Source organism: Tremella mesenterica (genome assembly GCF_000271645.1).
Source record: "Tremella mesenterica DSM 1558 unplaced genomic scaffold TREMEscaffold_2, whole genome shotgun sequence".
NCBI lineage: Eukaryota > Fungi > Basidiomycota > Tremellomycetes > Tremellales > Tremellaceae > Tremella > Tremella mesenterica.
In genome coordinates this window covers 1,465,498-1,479,238 of record NW_006711226.1, presented here as the reverse complement: position 1 = coordinate 1,479,238, position 13,741 = coordinate 1,465,498, and the positions used below count along the sequence as shown (strand labels likewise).

General features: G+C 46.8%; 3 protein-coding genes across 3 annotated transcripts; 2 read left to right on the top strand and 1 right to left on the bottom strand.

Annotated features, from left to right (window-relative positions):
• Positions 1-82: 82 nt before the first annotated feature.
• TREMEDRAFT_67745 (uncharacterized protein) lies at positions 83-4,125 on the top strand (the record flags this gene model as incomplete). The annotated part of the gene is made up of 13 exons (XM_007002941.1): positions 83-325; positions 367-696; positions 745-1,154; positions 1,208-1,325; positions 1,370-1,489; positions 1,533-2,122; positions 2,167-2,491; positions 2,537-2,728; positions 2,885-3,190; positions 3,236-3,278; positions 3,354-3,421; positions 3,463-3,912; positions 3,967-4,125. 13 exons carry the CDS (start codon positions 83-85, stop codon positions 4,123-4,125), a joined length of 3,354 nt encoding a protein of 1,117 aa, XP_007003003.1.
• A 195-nt stretch (positions 4,126-4,320) lies between these two features.
• Positions 4,321-5,577, bottom strand: TREMEDRAFT_56429 (uncharacterized protein). The gene has a single exon (XM_007002558.1). It carries the CDS (start codon positions 5,267-5,269, stop codon positions 4,379-4,381), a length of 891 nt encoding a protein of 296 aa, XP_007002620.1. The 5' UTR covers positions 5,270-5,577; the 3' UTR covers positions 4,321-4,378.
• A 204-nt stretch (positions 5,578-5,781) lies between these two features.
• TREMEDRAFT_71152 (uncharacterized protein) lies at positions 5,782-8,493 on the top strand. The gene is made up of 11 exons (XM_007003020.1): positions 5,782-5,883; positions 5,997-6,064; positions 6,227-6,569; positions 6,938-7,001; positions 7,046-7,139; positions 7,185-7,322; positions 7,367-7,520; positions 7,564-7,613; positions 7,666-8,010; positions 8,136-8,325; positions 8,387-8,493. Exons 1-11 carry the CDS (start codon positions 5,826-5,828, stop codon positions 8,455-8,457), a joined length of 1,575 nt encoding a protein of 524 aa, XP_007003082.1. The 5' UTR covers positions 5,782-5,825; the 3' UTR covers positions 8,458-8,493.
• The last annotated feature ends 5,248 nt before the right edge of the window (positions 8,494-13,741 follow it).

Here is a 13,741-nt window from a genome sequence, read left to right as displayed (position 1 = left end):
CTTCATTTTCTCCGAAAAAGTCTATGGATCTTTGGCAGACCTTGTCTATGCTGCAACCGCAACCGCGACCTAGCTACTCATCATGGGTAAGAAGGACCGAAAAGTGGGCAAGGGACCCAATGCCTTCTCTTCCTTTTCAAAGAAACAAGACGCAAAAAATGAAACATCTCTGCCTAAGCTCGATAAGGGAAAAAGCAAAATCAGTGATGAACTTCGACAGGCCGTCAAGGATCTAGGAGGGGATGATAGTGATTTGGAGCTTATAGCTGGGGTGGATGAAGATGGTGAGGACGAGTGGACTGGGAATGCTGGAAAGAACTCCGAGGTGAGCCATTAATCTCACTCGTGACTACAGCTGATGTTCAGAAGGACGTCAAACAAGCTTTGAAAGAGTTCATGAAGGGTCTGGATTTTGGGAATGTGCCCGCTGAGGAGGTAAGCGAAGATTCGGAGGGAGAGGTTGATGCAGAGAGCTCGAATGATGATGAGGATGTAGAAGAGGAGGAGGAACAAGACGATGAAATTGACCATCCCGAAGCTGAGGAGGAGGAGCAGGACGACGATGACGACGACGACGAACAGGAATCAGTGGAGAAGGAAAAACCCCGTGCATCTGTCAAAGCCCCCGCTGCCCCAGAGAAGCCCAAAAAAGTCGCAACGGATGAAAAGGTTGACAGATCTCCTACCAGTGGTTCAGTACGTACATCACCTTTCCCCCGCCTTTTGACGATATTGACGATCCAGACAGTCCCCGCTGCCCCTTCCTGGCCATCCCTCGTCCCTCCTCTCCCCACTCCGTCTGCCCCTTTGAAACCATTGCCCGCTTCCAAACTCAACACTCTTCGTCAACGTGCCAACCATCTCTTAGATACTCTAACTCCACTCAACAAATCTTCGTCGTCCTCCGATGCAGCTTTCATCTCACAAATTCTTCAATCAGGTACCCATCAAGATAAACTCGCTGCCCTCATTTTGCTCGTCCGTGAGAGTCCCGTGCATGCCGTAAAGGAGCTCAACAGACTCCGTGCGATGGCAGGATGGAAAGAAGATGCTGTAGGGGCAGGTGGGGGGAATAATGATCAACGTGTTGCTGTACTCAAAGCTTTGGCCGACTGGTGGATTACTGGTGGGGGTAAGGAATCTGGCAAGCTAAAGTGAGTCTAGAGCGCATATGTCGTCTCAGTGGAGGAAGATTGATGGAATTCAGGTATTTCGCGGATCAACCTCTATTAGCACATCCTCAAATCAGTGACAGACATTTGTTGTTATATGCTTTCGAAGATTATCTGAAGAAATGGTACTTCAACATACTTCAAGTCATTGAGGTAAGACTAGCTTCGCTCAGATGATAACAAGCTGACAGAAACAGGTTTCTTCACATGTTACTCTCCCTTTCGTAAGGATGCAAGCACTTCATATCATCTTTCAACTCCTCCAGGGTAACGCGGAGCAAGAACAGAATCTTCTCCGTCTAGGAGTCAACAAATTAGTACGTTCGACCTGCTGGATCTCAGTCCATACTGATACTTCAGGGTGACTCGGACAAATCGGTGGCTTCACGAGCATCATATCATCTTCTACAATTACTTCAGATACATCCCAATATGAGAGCTGTCGTTGCTCGTGAAGTCTCCACACTCGTCCTGAAACCTTCTCCCGGAGCTGGTTCCACTCCCTCATCCTCCGCACACGTCCGATTCGACGATGATAAGAAGAAGAAAAACAAAAAACCTTCGAAAACCGAAACTACTTCTCACGCCAGATACTACGGTTTAATCACTCTCAATCAGATGACACTCACCAATAAAGATAAAGAAGTGGCTAATCGACTTGTTCAACTATACTTCGAAATCTTCCGTGAGATCCTGGGCGACAGTATGAACAAAGGTCATGATTCAGACGTCGAGATCGGAGATGATCAACTGGGACAAGAACAAGTAGAGAAGGTAGCTGGAAAAGTCGAGAAATGGCGTGGTAGAAGAAAAGGTGCAAAACCGAAAGGCGGACGTAAATCCGCCATGGAGAATGAGGAGTTGGTCGAGACAGGGGAAGCGAAATTGGTTGCAGCTGTGTTGACGGGAATCAACCGTGCATTACCTTTTGCCAGTCTGGATGAAGATTCGTATGTCCATCTGACTTGTTCACCGATAAATGCTGATAGGACAGATTTACACAGTATATGGATTCATTATTCAAGATTACCCATAGTGGGACGTTCAACACTTCTATACAAGCCCTCGCTCTCATCTTTCAAATTTGTCAATCCCGTCAGACAGTATCCGACAGGTTTTATCGCACGCTTTATGATTCATTATTTGATCCGAGACTCATCACGGCGAGTAAACAAGCCATGTATCTCAACTTATTATTCAAATCTTTGAAAGCGGATACCAGCGTTTCTAGGGTCATGGCTTTTGTCAAACGTCTTTTGCAAATGTTAACGTCACATCAACCGCCTTTTATCTGTGGAGCTCTTTATCTATTAGGCGAAGTGAGTTTCCATCGCTAATTTGAGTCAAATTGCTGACGTTGCCAGCTATTTTCCACTACACCTGGGCTGAGAAGAATGTTGGTGGAGCCTGAAGATGACGAGGAGCATTTTGTCGATGTTGATGCCGGTCCTTCTGATGCTCCGACAAACCCTGCACGTCCTTCTATGACTTCATATGATGGGAAGAAAAGAGAGCCACAATTTGCACATGCTGAAACGTCGTGTCTTTGGGAGCTAGTAGGTCCATCTCTATTTTCCCTGCTCCCATTGCTCTCATTCAAGTATTTCCTGAGCCCATGCTCGTCCTTTGTCGGATAAACACAAAACTCGCACTGTATGCTGGTCCGTTGAGAACTTGATCGTAAAGAGGCGTGGAAGGTCGCTGACACCAAGCTCCCTTTTATCGATCACTTCCATCCTTCCGTCTCCCTACAAGCTACCCAACTTCTCAACTCCCAGCCCCTCACTGGCTCTCCCGATATCTCACTCAACACCCTCGTGTCTTTCCTCGACCGATTCGTCTACCGTAACCCGAAGAAAAACCTACAGCCAAAAGGGGCAAGTATAATGCAACCCGCTGCGGCTGGTGACAAGTCGGGTCAGGTGGTCATGCATAAAGGTGCGAGAAGCGCGGAGATGGGTTATGTGAACGATGAGAAATTCTGGAGAAAGAAAATTGAAGATGTTCCTGTTGATCAAGTGAGCTTTTCCCTTTTCATCGTGATCGTCTTGACTGAACAATAGCTTTTCTTCCATAAATACTTTTCGTCTAAACTCAACAAGGAGAGTAAGAAACCTCGTAAACGTGTTGAGTCGGATGAGGAAGATGAACATGATCTTGAGGCTGCACCTGAGATGTCAGACGATGAAGATGATGATGATGAGCAAGTCGGTGAGGGGAGCGAGCTGGATGAGGACGAAGTGTGGAAGGTCAGTCCATTTGTTGCGTCGTAGGATGAGCTGATGATCAGGCGATGCAGGCTAGTATGCCTGATGCTGGTGAGATGAGCTTGAGTGAGGATAGCGATGATGAAGATGGGGATGGTTCCGATGTTGGGTCTATGGATGGTGAAAGTGAGGAAGACGATGATATGGAGGATAGCGAAGGCGACGCTGAGAGTGAAGATGGGGAAGAGGAAGAGAGTGAAGATGATGATGAGAACGAGGACGAGGACGACTCAGACGAGGGATCGTTGAAGAAGTCATCGGCTGTGATCGGAAAGAGAGATAAAAAGCAGAAGATCTCACGATTACCTTCACCCGATTCAGACGAATCTAACTTTCCCTCTGTGGAAGACGAGGATGATCTCATTTCTCTAGACGACTCGGATATTGTCGACATGTCCGAGTCTGAGGAAGATGATCACAGTTCAGATGATGAGATGCCGAATATCATTCTTGAGCCTGGTTCGGATGAGGAGGTAGGGAAGAAGGGAAAGAGGAAAAGGGCCGATGGAAATGAAGCAGAAAGAAAGCGGGGTAAAGTGGAAGAGGAGAGTACGAACGTTGGAGTGGAAGTACAGAAAGGAAAGGAAAGGAGAGAGAGACGGAAGAAGAGGAAAGAATTACCTACTTTCGCATCTTACGAAGATTATGCGGCGATGATCGATGGTGCTGCTAGCGAGGAGGATTGATGTAGTTAGTGGTATATATTCATGAAGAGTCATCATGACGAGCATTAGCATATGAATCAGTATACATCGAACGAGAATTCGTATCATCGGTATTGCGGATCAACAATCACATTTCACTTTCTGAACCATATACTCTCTCATTATCTTTCCATTATTTTTCTTACTCTGGCGAATTCCCATGTCCATCACCTTTTTCTAATCTTTTAGTGTTTTCATTTCCCGACCTCGATCCTCTAAGTTCCCAACTTCTATTCTAAAACTTCACATCCTTGAGGAAATCCTTGATGAGCGTCGCTACTTCTTCCAAATGAGTTTCCAATAAGAAATGTCCACCACCTTCGATAATGTTGATTTTCGCATTGGGTGAATCACGAATATACGCTTCTCCACCTTCTTTAGGGAAAATAGGATCCGCCCCTCCCCAAGCTACCAACACCGGTACTTTACTCTCCCCCAACCATTTCTGAAATTGAGGATATAGATCGAGGTTTTTACGATAATCGTAGAATAACGAAAGTTGATTTTTCTTTTGTTCTGGAGTGGCGAGATTGAGTAAAGTGTCTAATGTCCAAAAATCAGGATTAAGTCTTTCTAAACGATCTGAAGAAACTCCAGCTGTGACTTGCCATTTGGAGGTTTCTAAAGTGAACACCCCGTCTAATGCTTTAGCAGCAATTTGAAATTCTTCAGTTCCTTCTTCAGTCGACCAAAGAGTACGAAGAGGATCCCAAAAAGAACCTAATCCTTCGAGGTATGCATTACCGTTTTGAGTGATCAAAGCTTTTATAGCATCAGGTCGTTCGAGAGCTAAACGAAGAGAAGAAGGTGCACCATAATCGAATATGTAAACAGCGAATGAAGTGATGGAAAGTGCATCTAGGAAAGAACCAAGTGTTTTGGTAAGAGTTTCGAATGTTGCCGGAATACCAGAAGGGACGATGGTATGACCGAAAAATGGAAAATCAGGAGCGAGGATATGGTACTTGTCAGAGAGGAGAGGAATCAAGTTACGGAATTGAGAAGAATGAGAAGGGAAACCATGAGCGAGAAGTAAAGTTGGGTTGGAAGTAGAACCAGCTTCGACGTAAGATACGATGATACCGTTTTCAAGGTTGACAGTGCGGTAGACGGGAAAGGAAGACATTGTTTTGGTATGCGGTCAGGTTTGGTTGATAGATAGGTTACAAATGTGGGGAGTGGGTTTGAATATAGTTGAACGACAAGTTGGGAGTTTGAAGGTTTGGTCTGATTGTGAAGAGACAAGTAGTAAGTGATGCGAGTTGAGACTGGATGATTTCGAGTACAACTTTTACGGTTTATATCTCTTTCAGAAGGTACATAACGTCTCAGGTAGCTTGGTCAGCATTGGTCCGCCAATATGAGAGAAAGCAGCACGTTGGCACGTTGGACGACACCATCAAAGGGTTCCAAGGGGGATGAGGAGAGTATGGAAAACGACGCCAAAAGCCCGAAGGAATGACGACGAAACGTCATACTTTGGCGTGAGATTGGTCAGCTGACTAAGCTTACTAAGCAGCGCAAAGTGTATTCGGCATTCGACACACTTACTGCCACTCCCACGGAGTTTCGGAGTTTCGATATCATCTTCCCGGCCAAATCACCTCTCTACGTGACGGGGACGCTCGTTGTTGTGCACATCTCAGGTATATCTACTACAGTCTATTATCTTACAAAGCAACATGGAAGACGACAGGGAGACACGCGATGGAGAACCGATGATCCAGGAGACAGAGAGGCGTGAGTCCAAGCACTGTTGCTCATCTGTTCCGGGAATGGACTGGCAGTCACAAAGGGATCAAGCCATTTCTGTCAAACAGATAGCGAGAAATGGAGCGAACATTGACTTTTAGCCAAGAGAAGTGATGACCGTGAGCGTAGCACAAGTAGGGAGAGACGTAGGGATGATGATAGGCATCGCGTAAGTCCTCAATTTTTTGCCTTTACGATAATTTCATCGTCCCAAATCAATCTCCCATCAAGTTTTTTAAGTCTGTGAGGACCTATCCGGTCATCATCCCTTACAAAATACCTCAACACTCTATCTTCATTGGACAATCGAGTAAAGGTTGATTTGAACTAGCATCGTCATCACTCTCGCTCGCGTAGTCGTTCACCTAGACGACACAGACATCGTTCTTACTCTCACTCAAGATCACGTTCTCGTTCTAGAGACCGTCGTGATCGCGATCGCGATAGGGGACATAGATCTTCTCGAAGAATCTCACCTCCTGCGTTACACGGCAGAGGGCCTCGTTTAAACGGTCCCAGAGGTGATTTCGAAAAATCCGTAGGAGGACCGATGAACGCTCCGACCGAAGAAGCGGCGGCACACGCAAAAGTCAGCAAAAGGGAGAATAGGTTGTATATTGGAAATTTGGCATATCATTGCAATTATAAGGATTTGGAAAAATTCATGAGAGGATGTGGGTAGGCGTTTCACGGATCTGGATCTGGATTTTTGATTTTTGGTTATTGGTTCAGATGACTTTGGTTTGGTTTGGTTTGTTGGTTCATCGGGTTTGGAGTGCTCAAGCTTCTACCACCAAGAGTATGATTTCGCGTTGATCAAGGATAAACCTTGCGCGGTATGGAGGTGAAGCTTGAACTGCGAGGCGAGTATAACCCATGTTGTCCTGGTCGGAGGTCAGGCCAGAGCCGATCTCGTCACTCATCATCTCTCTGTCGGTTCGGAGAGAAGCAAAGTGGTAGGTCAGGTATGGTAAGGAGTGACTTTTCTCGGATAAGGATCGGTCGGACATATGGATGGAGCAGGCGTTGACTCGTGGGACAGCTGGAGGAGATGTTATCTTCACGGAAATCTTTATCACACCCGCTGGACAATCAAAGGGATGCGGGTGAGTTAGTTTTGTACGTCTCGAATGTGAGACTGATATTTAAGTATCGTCGAATTTTCAAATCCGGAAGACACCAAGAAGGCGAAAGAGGAACTCTCTGAAAAGCCCTTGTTTGGACGTAATGTCCATATTCGCGAGGTATGCTATGATCTCATATCGTGCGGAAGAGAGGCTGATCGATAGGATCGTGAAGAGAACGCCCGTTTCGGAATGGCGCCGATTCCCGGTAAAGTTGGAGTAGCCACTGGCGAATCTCGCAATTTCCTTGGTGCTCATGGACCACGCTTCAACCCTGCAAACCGTAACATCTTCGTTGGCAATGTGTGTGCTTTCAAGGTCTCATCGCTCGAGTGACTGATCACTAGCTTCCTCTGCAAGCTTCCTGGCAAGACCTGAAAGATCTCATGCGTCAAGCTGGGGAGGTGATTCGGGCCGATATTGGTGTCCATCCCGATGGTAATCCCAAGGGTAACGGAACGGTTGTTTACCTTACTCCGGAAGCAGCTCGAGCTGCCATTCGCAAGTAGCGTTTACGTCTCCCTTGTTGTGCTAATGGTCGCAGAAATGTTCAATGGGTTCGATTGGTTCGGCAATGTTCTGGAAGTCCGAGAGGTGAGCCCTTCGATATGATACGTGGGTATTTGGGTGCCGGTCTGATCATTAGGATCGTTTCGCCGGTGGGACTGGAGGTTTCCGTGGCCGCGGTGGGTTTGGTGGCTTCCGTGGAGGCTTTGGTGGTCCTGGTTTCCGTGGCGGTTTCCAACCCGGATTCAGAGGTGGCTTCAATGGAGGCTTCCGTGGCGGGTTCGGTGGCGGTGGATTTGGACGGGGTGGATTCGCCGGTAATATGAACGGCGGCATGGGTAACGGTGGTGGAGGTCGTAACTTTACCAACGATCTTTACGCCGATTACAACGGTCCCAATCAATCGTCCAACGGGGACATGCAAGTAGACCCTGCCCCGAGGCGTGAAGCGGCTGAGCCGAATCAGCAGATTTTGGTTCGCAATGTACGTCAACGTTATCATGTTTTCTTCCCCCTCCCTCTCTCACTCGGAATGTCTCTCTCAATCGGTGATAGCTCAGAAGTGTGACAGAATCGCGGGGGATAACAGGATTTGAGGCTTATGAGCAGCTGCCATGGTCCACTTCCAACGAAGATCTGGTAGAGCTATTCGAGACTGTTGGCAGCGTCACTTTGGCTGAGATCCTCTTTGAAGGCTCTCGATCAAAAGGTGAAGGTATCGTTCAGTTCACCGAGACGGCCGAAGCTCGTACGGCAGGAGACAAGTTTACTGGGTACATGTATGGTGGCAGGCCATTGGGTGAGTAACTACTGTTCCCTTGTGTCGATCGTCATCTCGGATGAGATTGCTGATGGTGCAGATGTCCAATTCAACCCTCGTTGGCATGAGTTTTCGTCTACTGCTGCTAAAGGTGGGCAGGCAGCTGCTTGAATGTGATATCAAAAGTATGCATCGGGTGTGTGAGATTTTGGTCGAACCTGTTGAATAAGATCATTCTATGTTTCTCATGTGAAATATAGAGTTGAGCCGGGTCAGCAGATCACATAGTCGACTCAAAGGGTGACAATCCATTCATTAGTCATTGCATTGATCAAAGATTCCCACTTTGTTTAAAACTGAGAAAACCTTTTTTGTTCCCCTGATGACGTTTCCGTTTCACCTCTTGCCAACATTTTTCGACGTCCACTTAGGGCACCCCCCTAGTCTCCTCGGGGCACGACCTGCCACAAACCCTGAGCTCAAGTTCATAGGCCCGGCGTTACTGAAACGCCGACCACGCGACGGACATGAACTCGCCACTGATCGGGGTTTCAGTAACGCCGAACTCCACCACAACGACGCGACATGTCTGCTCGCTACCTACCAACCTGTCCTCACCACCACTAATCTCTTTATCGTCATTATACTAGTAAACTTACGCTCTTTTTCACACACACTGTCTCTACTCGTCTCAAGGATCATTTTGATACTCTTCTCACTCTTTTACGACTACTTTTCACCCACTTCTGGCCCTTCGCTTCTTCAACTGCGCCCTTCCTGACTACCACCCATCAAATCGCTATATCTCTTTTAATATCAATTGTGGTATTCTCTCACCTCCTCGACGCTGTTCTACTGCTCTCTGCGAGTCCGTGAGTACTTGTCTCATCATCAGAAGTGAGATTCTGACTTCGATAGGTGCTCTCGCCATCATCACCCTCGCCACCGAACACCTCTCGAAGAAAAACTTTTTTTACTCTTCAACGACACATCTTCAGCCTTTCTAAACAACTCGACACTGTTCTCCTGGCCTCTGCGAGTCTGTGAGTACTCTTCTCATCGAAAAATGTAAAAATCTGATTGTCATAGGTTCTCGTCATCATCATCATTTTCGCCACCGACATCCCGGCCAAAAAAGATTTTTACTCTTCAACAACACCACCCCCGGGGTTCTCATTTGTCGACACGTATTCAGCTCGTCTTGGGCTATAACTCGGCACTGTTCTCCTGTTCGTCCTGAGCTGTGAGTACTTGTTTTATCATCAGAAGTGAAATGCTGACTTCAATAGGCCTCCTCAACCTCAAAATCCTGGCCACCTCGAAAAAACTTTTTTCCTGCGATAACACATATGCAGCGACACTGATCCCTGGTTCTTCCTGAGCTGTGAGTAGTTGTTTTACTATCAGAAGTGAAATGCTGACTTCAATAGGCCTACTCAACATTAAAATCCTCGCCACCGAACTCCTCGAAAATTTGCCACCGACATCTCGACCAAAAACTTTTTTAATTCTTCAACAACACCACCCCCCGGGTTCTAACTTGTCGACATGTATTCTGCTGGTCTTGGGCTACGAGTGAGTACCATTTTTACTGCATGAAGTAGTCAATCTGATGAGTTAGATGTCATCACCGATTCTTATCCAATCATCACCACCCTCATCACCAATTCTGGATCGTTTTTCAAGGTCCCCTTCTATAAAATTCAGTCCTCATCACTCTCGATCTCCTTCTATCGTACCAGAGACTCAGCCACATCGTCCTGGAGACTTTGACGATGACAATCTCGAAGAATTGCTCGACAATCTTGGTCTCGATGTTTACGATGAACCTGGGTTCGATCGTGTGGCTCACCACATCCACCCTCCCCTCGATCTCGAACCTCAACCAACCATGGAAGCAGCTCGACTTCATACCCAACAGGTAGCAATGGATCACCTTGTTGTTATCGTCACCCTACGCAGTAAAGAAAGCAAAGGAAAACTCGAGCTCCACTGTGTTCATGGTGGTGATGGTCGGTCACATCGTTCTCATGATTTCGAACATGTTAGAAAGCGACCTAGAACTACCAAACAAGACAACTGTCCCTTTTCGATCATATGGCGAAGAGAGACCAAGAAGATTGCTCAAGAGGCGAACCGCGAACCCCTTTGGATCCCCTACACCATCGAAAATTCTCATAATCATGAGCCTGTCCCTCTTCTTCATTACTCTTTTATTCGTCAGGCTAGTCGGTCTCCTCAGGTTCTTCAGTTCATTCAACACCTTCTCGAGAGTGAACACACCCTTCGTGGGGTTGTCTCGGCCGTCCAGCATCATTTTGGTGATAAAGTCTCCCTCACCGCGAAAGATGTTCAAAATATTCGATTTCGTCATGAGAAACTTCTTCGTCAAGGCCTCTCAGCAACTGAGGCTGCTATTACACGTCTCACCGACAACAACGATCTCTTTAAAGCGTTCAGCAACAGTAAAAAAGAACTTTGTGGACTCGTCTTTACCACTCCGTCAGCCAGAGCTATGACACATTCGTATCCTACAGTCCTTTTCATGGATTGTACCTACAGAACCAATCGATATCGTCTTCCAATGCTTCATATTGCTGGATTTACTGCTACAAATCAAACCTACACCTCTGCAATTGCGTTCTTAAGTCGAGAAGTGACTGAATGGTACTCCCTCGCGATCAAAACCTACCTCGAACTCATGGGTCCTATCAACAATGACATCAAAGTCATCGTATGTGATCGTGAGATCGCTTTACATAATGCTCTGTCTCTCCACCTCCCTCATGTTCATCTAAATTACTGTCGATGGCACATTCGCGAAAACATCAAGGTGAACTGTCGTAAAAATTTTCAGTCCCTTTATTCAGCACAGCAGTGGGTCAAGAAGTTATCTGAGTTTGGTGATTACTTCATGGTGGCTATCTGTAAAGCAAAGTCTGAAGAGTCATTAGAGAAGGCTCTGTCATCAATGCAGAACCGGTGGGGACATGAGAAGTTGGATGGTGCGAGGGCTTATGTGAGACAATTGGTGGATGAACACAAGACACACTTTGTCTCTGCTTTTATCGACAAATACCCTCATCTTGGACAGACAGCAAATTCTCGACTCGAAGGAAACCACCGAGCATTCAAGAGTCGTCTCAAAAATGCATATAGCGATCTATACGGGTTACTGCGAATTGCTCGTCTCTTCTTCGATGATCAATGTACCACCATATTAGACAAAATGGCTCAGAACCGAATGGTACAGGACACCAGTGTCAACGCTATCTTTATAGATGTCAAGAATCGAGTCTCTAACCAGTCAATTGGCCTCATGACCAAGCAGTACAAGATCGCCACTGCTGGGAATGTCAATGATGATGAGAGCAACCTGTATTCGACATCAATGGGCCTCCCTTCTGCTCGGCAGATAAAAGAAGTACTTGAAAGGGATGGTACCATTGCTCTTGCTCCTCTCCATCGTCATTGGCGTCTTCTCAACCCCATGTCCTGGCCCACCACCATTGAACAGGCCACTGCGAAAGTTAGTGGAGATATTACTGGGGTTCATCAACTCTTAGGGCCAGAGTGGGACATCGATAATGATACCAACCGAATTCGTGACCCCCACCTTCGAAGAAACCGGTTGGTGTTAGCCAAGAAGAACCTCAAGAACCTCACCACCACTCAGATCGACCTGACCACCATCGAAGACGACGATCTACCTGCTGATAATCCCTACTTTTTACCTCCTTCTCCTACTCTTCCTCCTTCTCCTAAAAGAGGAGTAAAATCGAATTCTACACAGCTCGCTGATGATGTCTCTCATACCGGTCGATTACACACTCAGTCTGAGAAATTCCTAGGTACCAAGAAGAAGGCAAATCGTCCCTGTCCCCTGTGTGGTTCAAGAAGTCATGGTCCTAAGAAGTGTAAAAGGGCTAATGAACATCGAGAGAGGGATCCTGAGGCCTATGATCGCGAGGTAAAGGCGTATGATGCTGGAGAAACGACCTGGACAGAGGGATCAGTAATGGGAACTAATTCTGCTCTTGAGAAGAAGATCGCGAGTCTTCAGGAGACGGTTCTGGGCCTGGCTAAGAGTATTGAGGACAGAGATAAAAGGGAGAAGGAAAATCAGCCTGTAGTAGTGAGGACAGAGGACAGGATGGTGAGGACAGGAGAAATGATCACTAGGACAGGTTATTCGGTGGGTTTCTCATATGATAATCACATTTCTCCTTCCCTCCTTCTCCCCCTCTCTGTCCTGCAGTCATTCCTGGCTATATTGCTCTGTCTCTGACTATATTGCTCTGTCTCTCTCTATAATGGCCTCACGATCTCGAAAATTTTCACTCTTCTCTTAGTCTCTTACTTCTAAAAGTTTCCTGCAAGCTGATTGGTCCAGGAGACACCAGGAAACGGCCAATATCAACCGAATGTGAGTCTCTCATACTGCATTTTCGGCTGTATCCGACAGGGGGTCACTAATGAGCAGGTACCCCCCATTTTCGACTTTTATCGTCCTGAGGAGAGGCACATACCACCCCCCCCTCTTCCACCTACTCTCCCTCCTCTATCCTCTCAATATTGGCCTCCCTATCCCTCCCAGGGCTCTTCTAGACATCCCTATGGCTCATATTATCCTCCTGGACATTGATAGATATGGAAAATGCATGGACAATGGCCGGAAATGACATGGTATAGCTAATACTGACATTGGCGATGAAAGAGAAGAGTGAGCAACCAGAGCTCGCGGGATTTCAGTAACGCCGGGCCTATGAACTTGAGCTCAGGGTTTGTGGCAGGTCGTGCCCCGAGGAGACTAGGGGGGTGCCCTAAGTGGACGTCTAGACCTCACTGATCACTGATCACTGACCTCACATGGTCGCTCGGTCCTCGGTCAGAAATTGATCCCGCCCCGATCGACCAAAGTAAGTCAGCTGACTGACATCTAGCACCCATACTTATCTGTATCTCTATATACTCCCACAGTCATTCGCAGAACCAGAAGCCCACTTTGCTTCTCAGAGTAGCTCTCAGTTCTGTTGTTAAAAGCTCTGACCTTTCTGCCAGACCTTGACTTTTGTCCGTGGCGGCTCCCGAATAGGTTAACAGCCCATCATGACATTCCCTCTCCGCTTCCCTTCTCTCCATTTACGACCCGCACGATTAACCTCATCAGTCGGCACCTCCTCTAGACGGCTCTTGATACATAGAAGAAACTTCGCTCAGTCCTCTATCGAAGAGACTGAGGATGTGAAAAATGTAGGGATGGACTCGGGAGAGAAAGGAATATACGATAAATTACGTTCTGCCTTTCCAGGAGGTAGGTTGGAAGTTCAGGATGTATCTGGTAAGTAACACTTTTTTTTATCTCTATCTATCTCTCCCTCTTCTTCTTCTTTTCTCCATTAGTGCTGCAGTTTTCTTCTGTTTCTATCCATTGCCTTTGCTGTTCTTTCCCTTC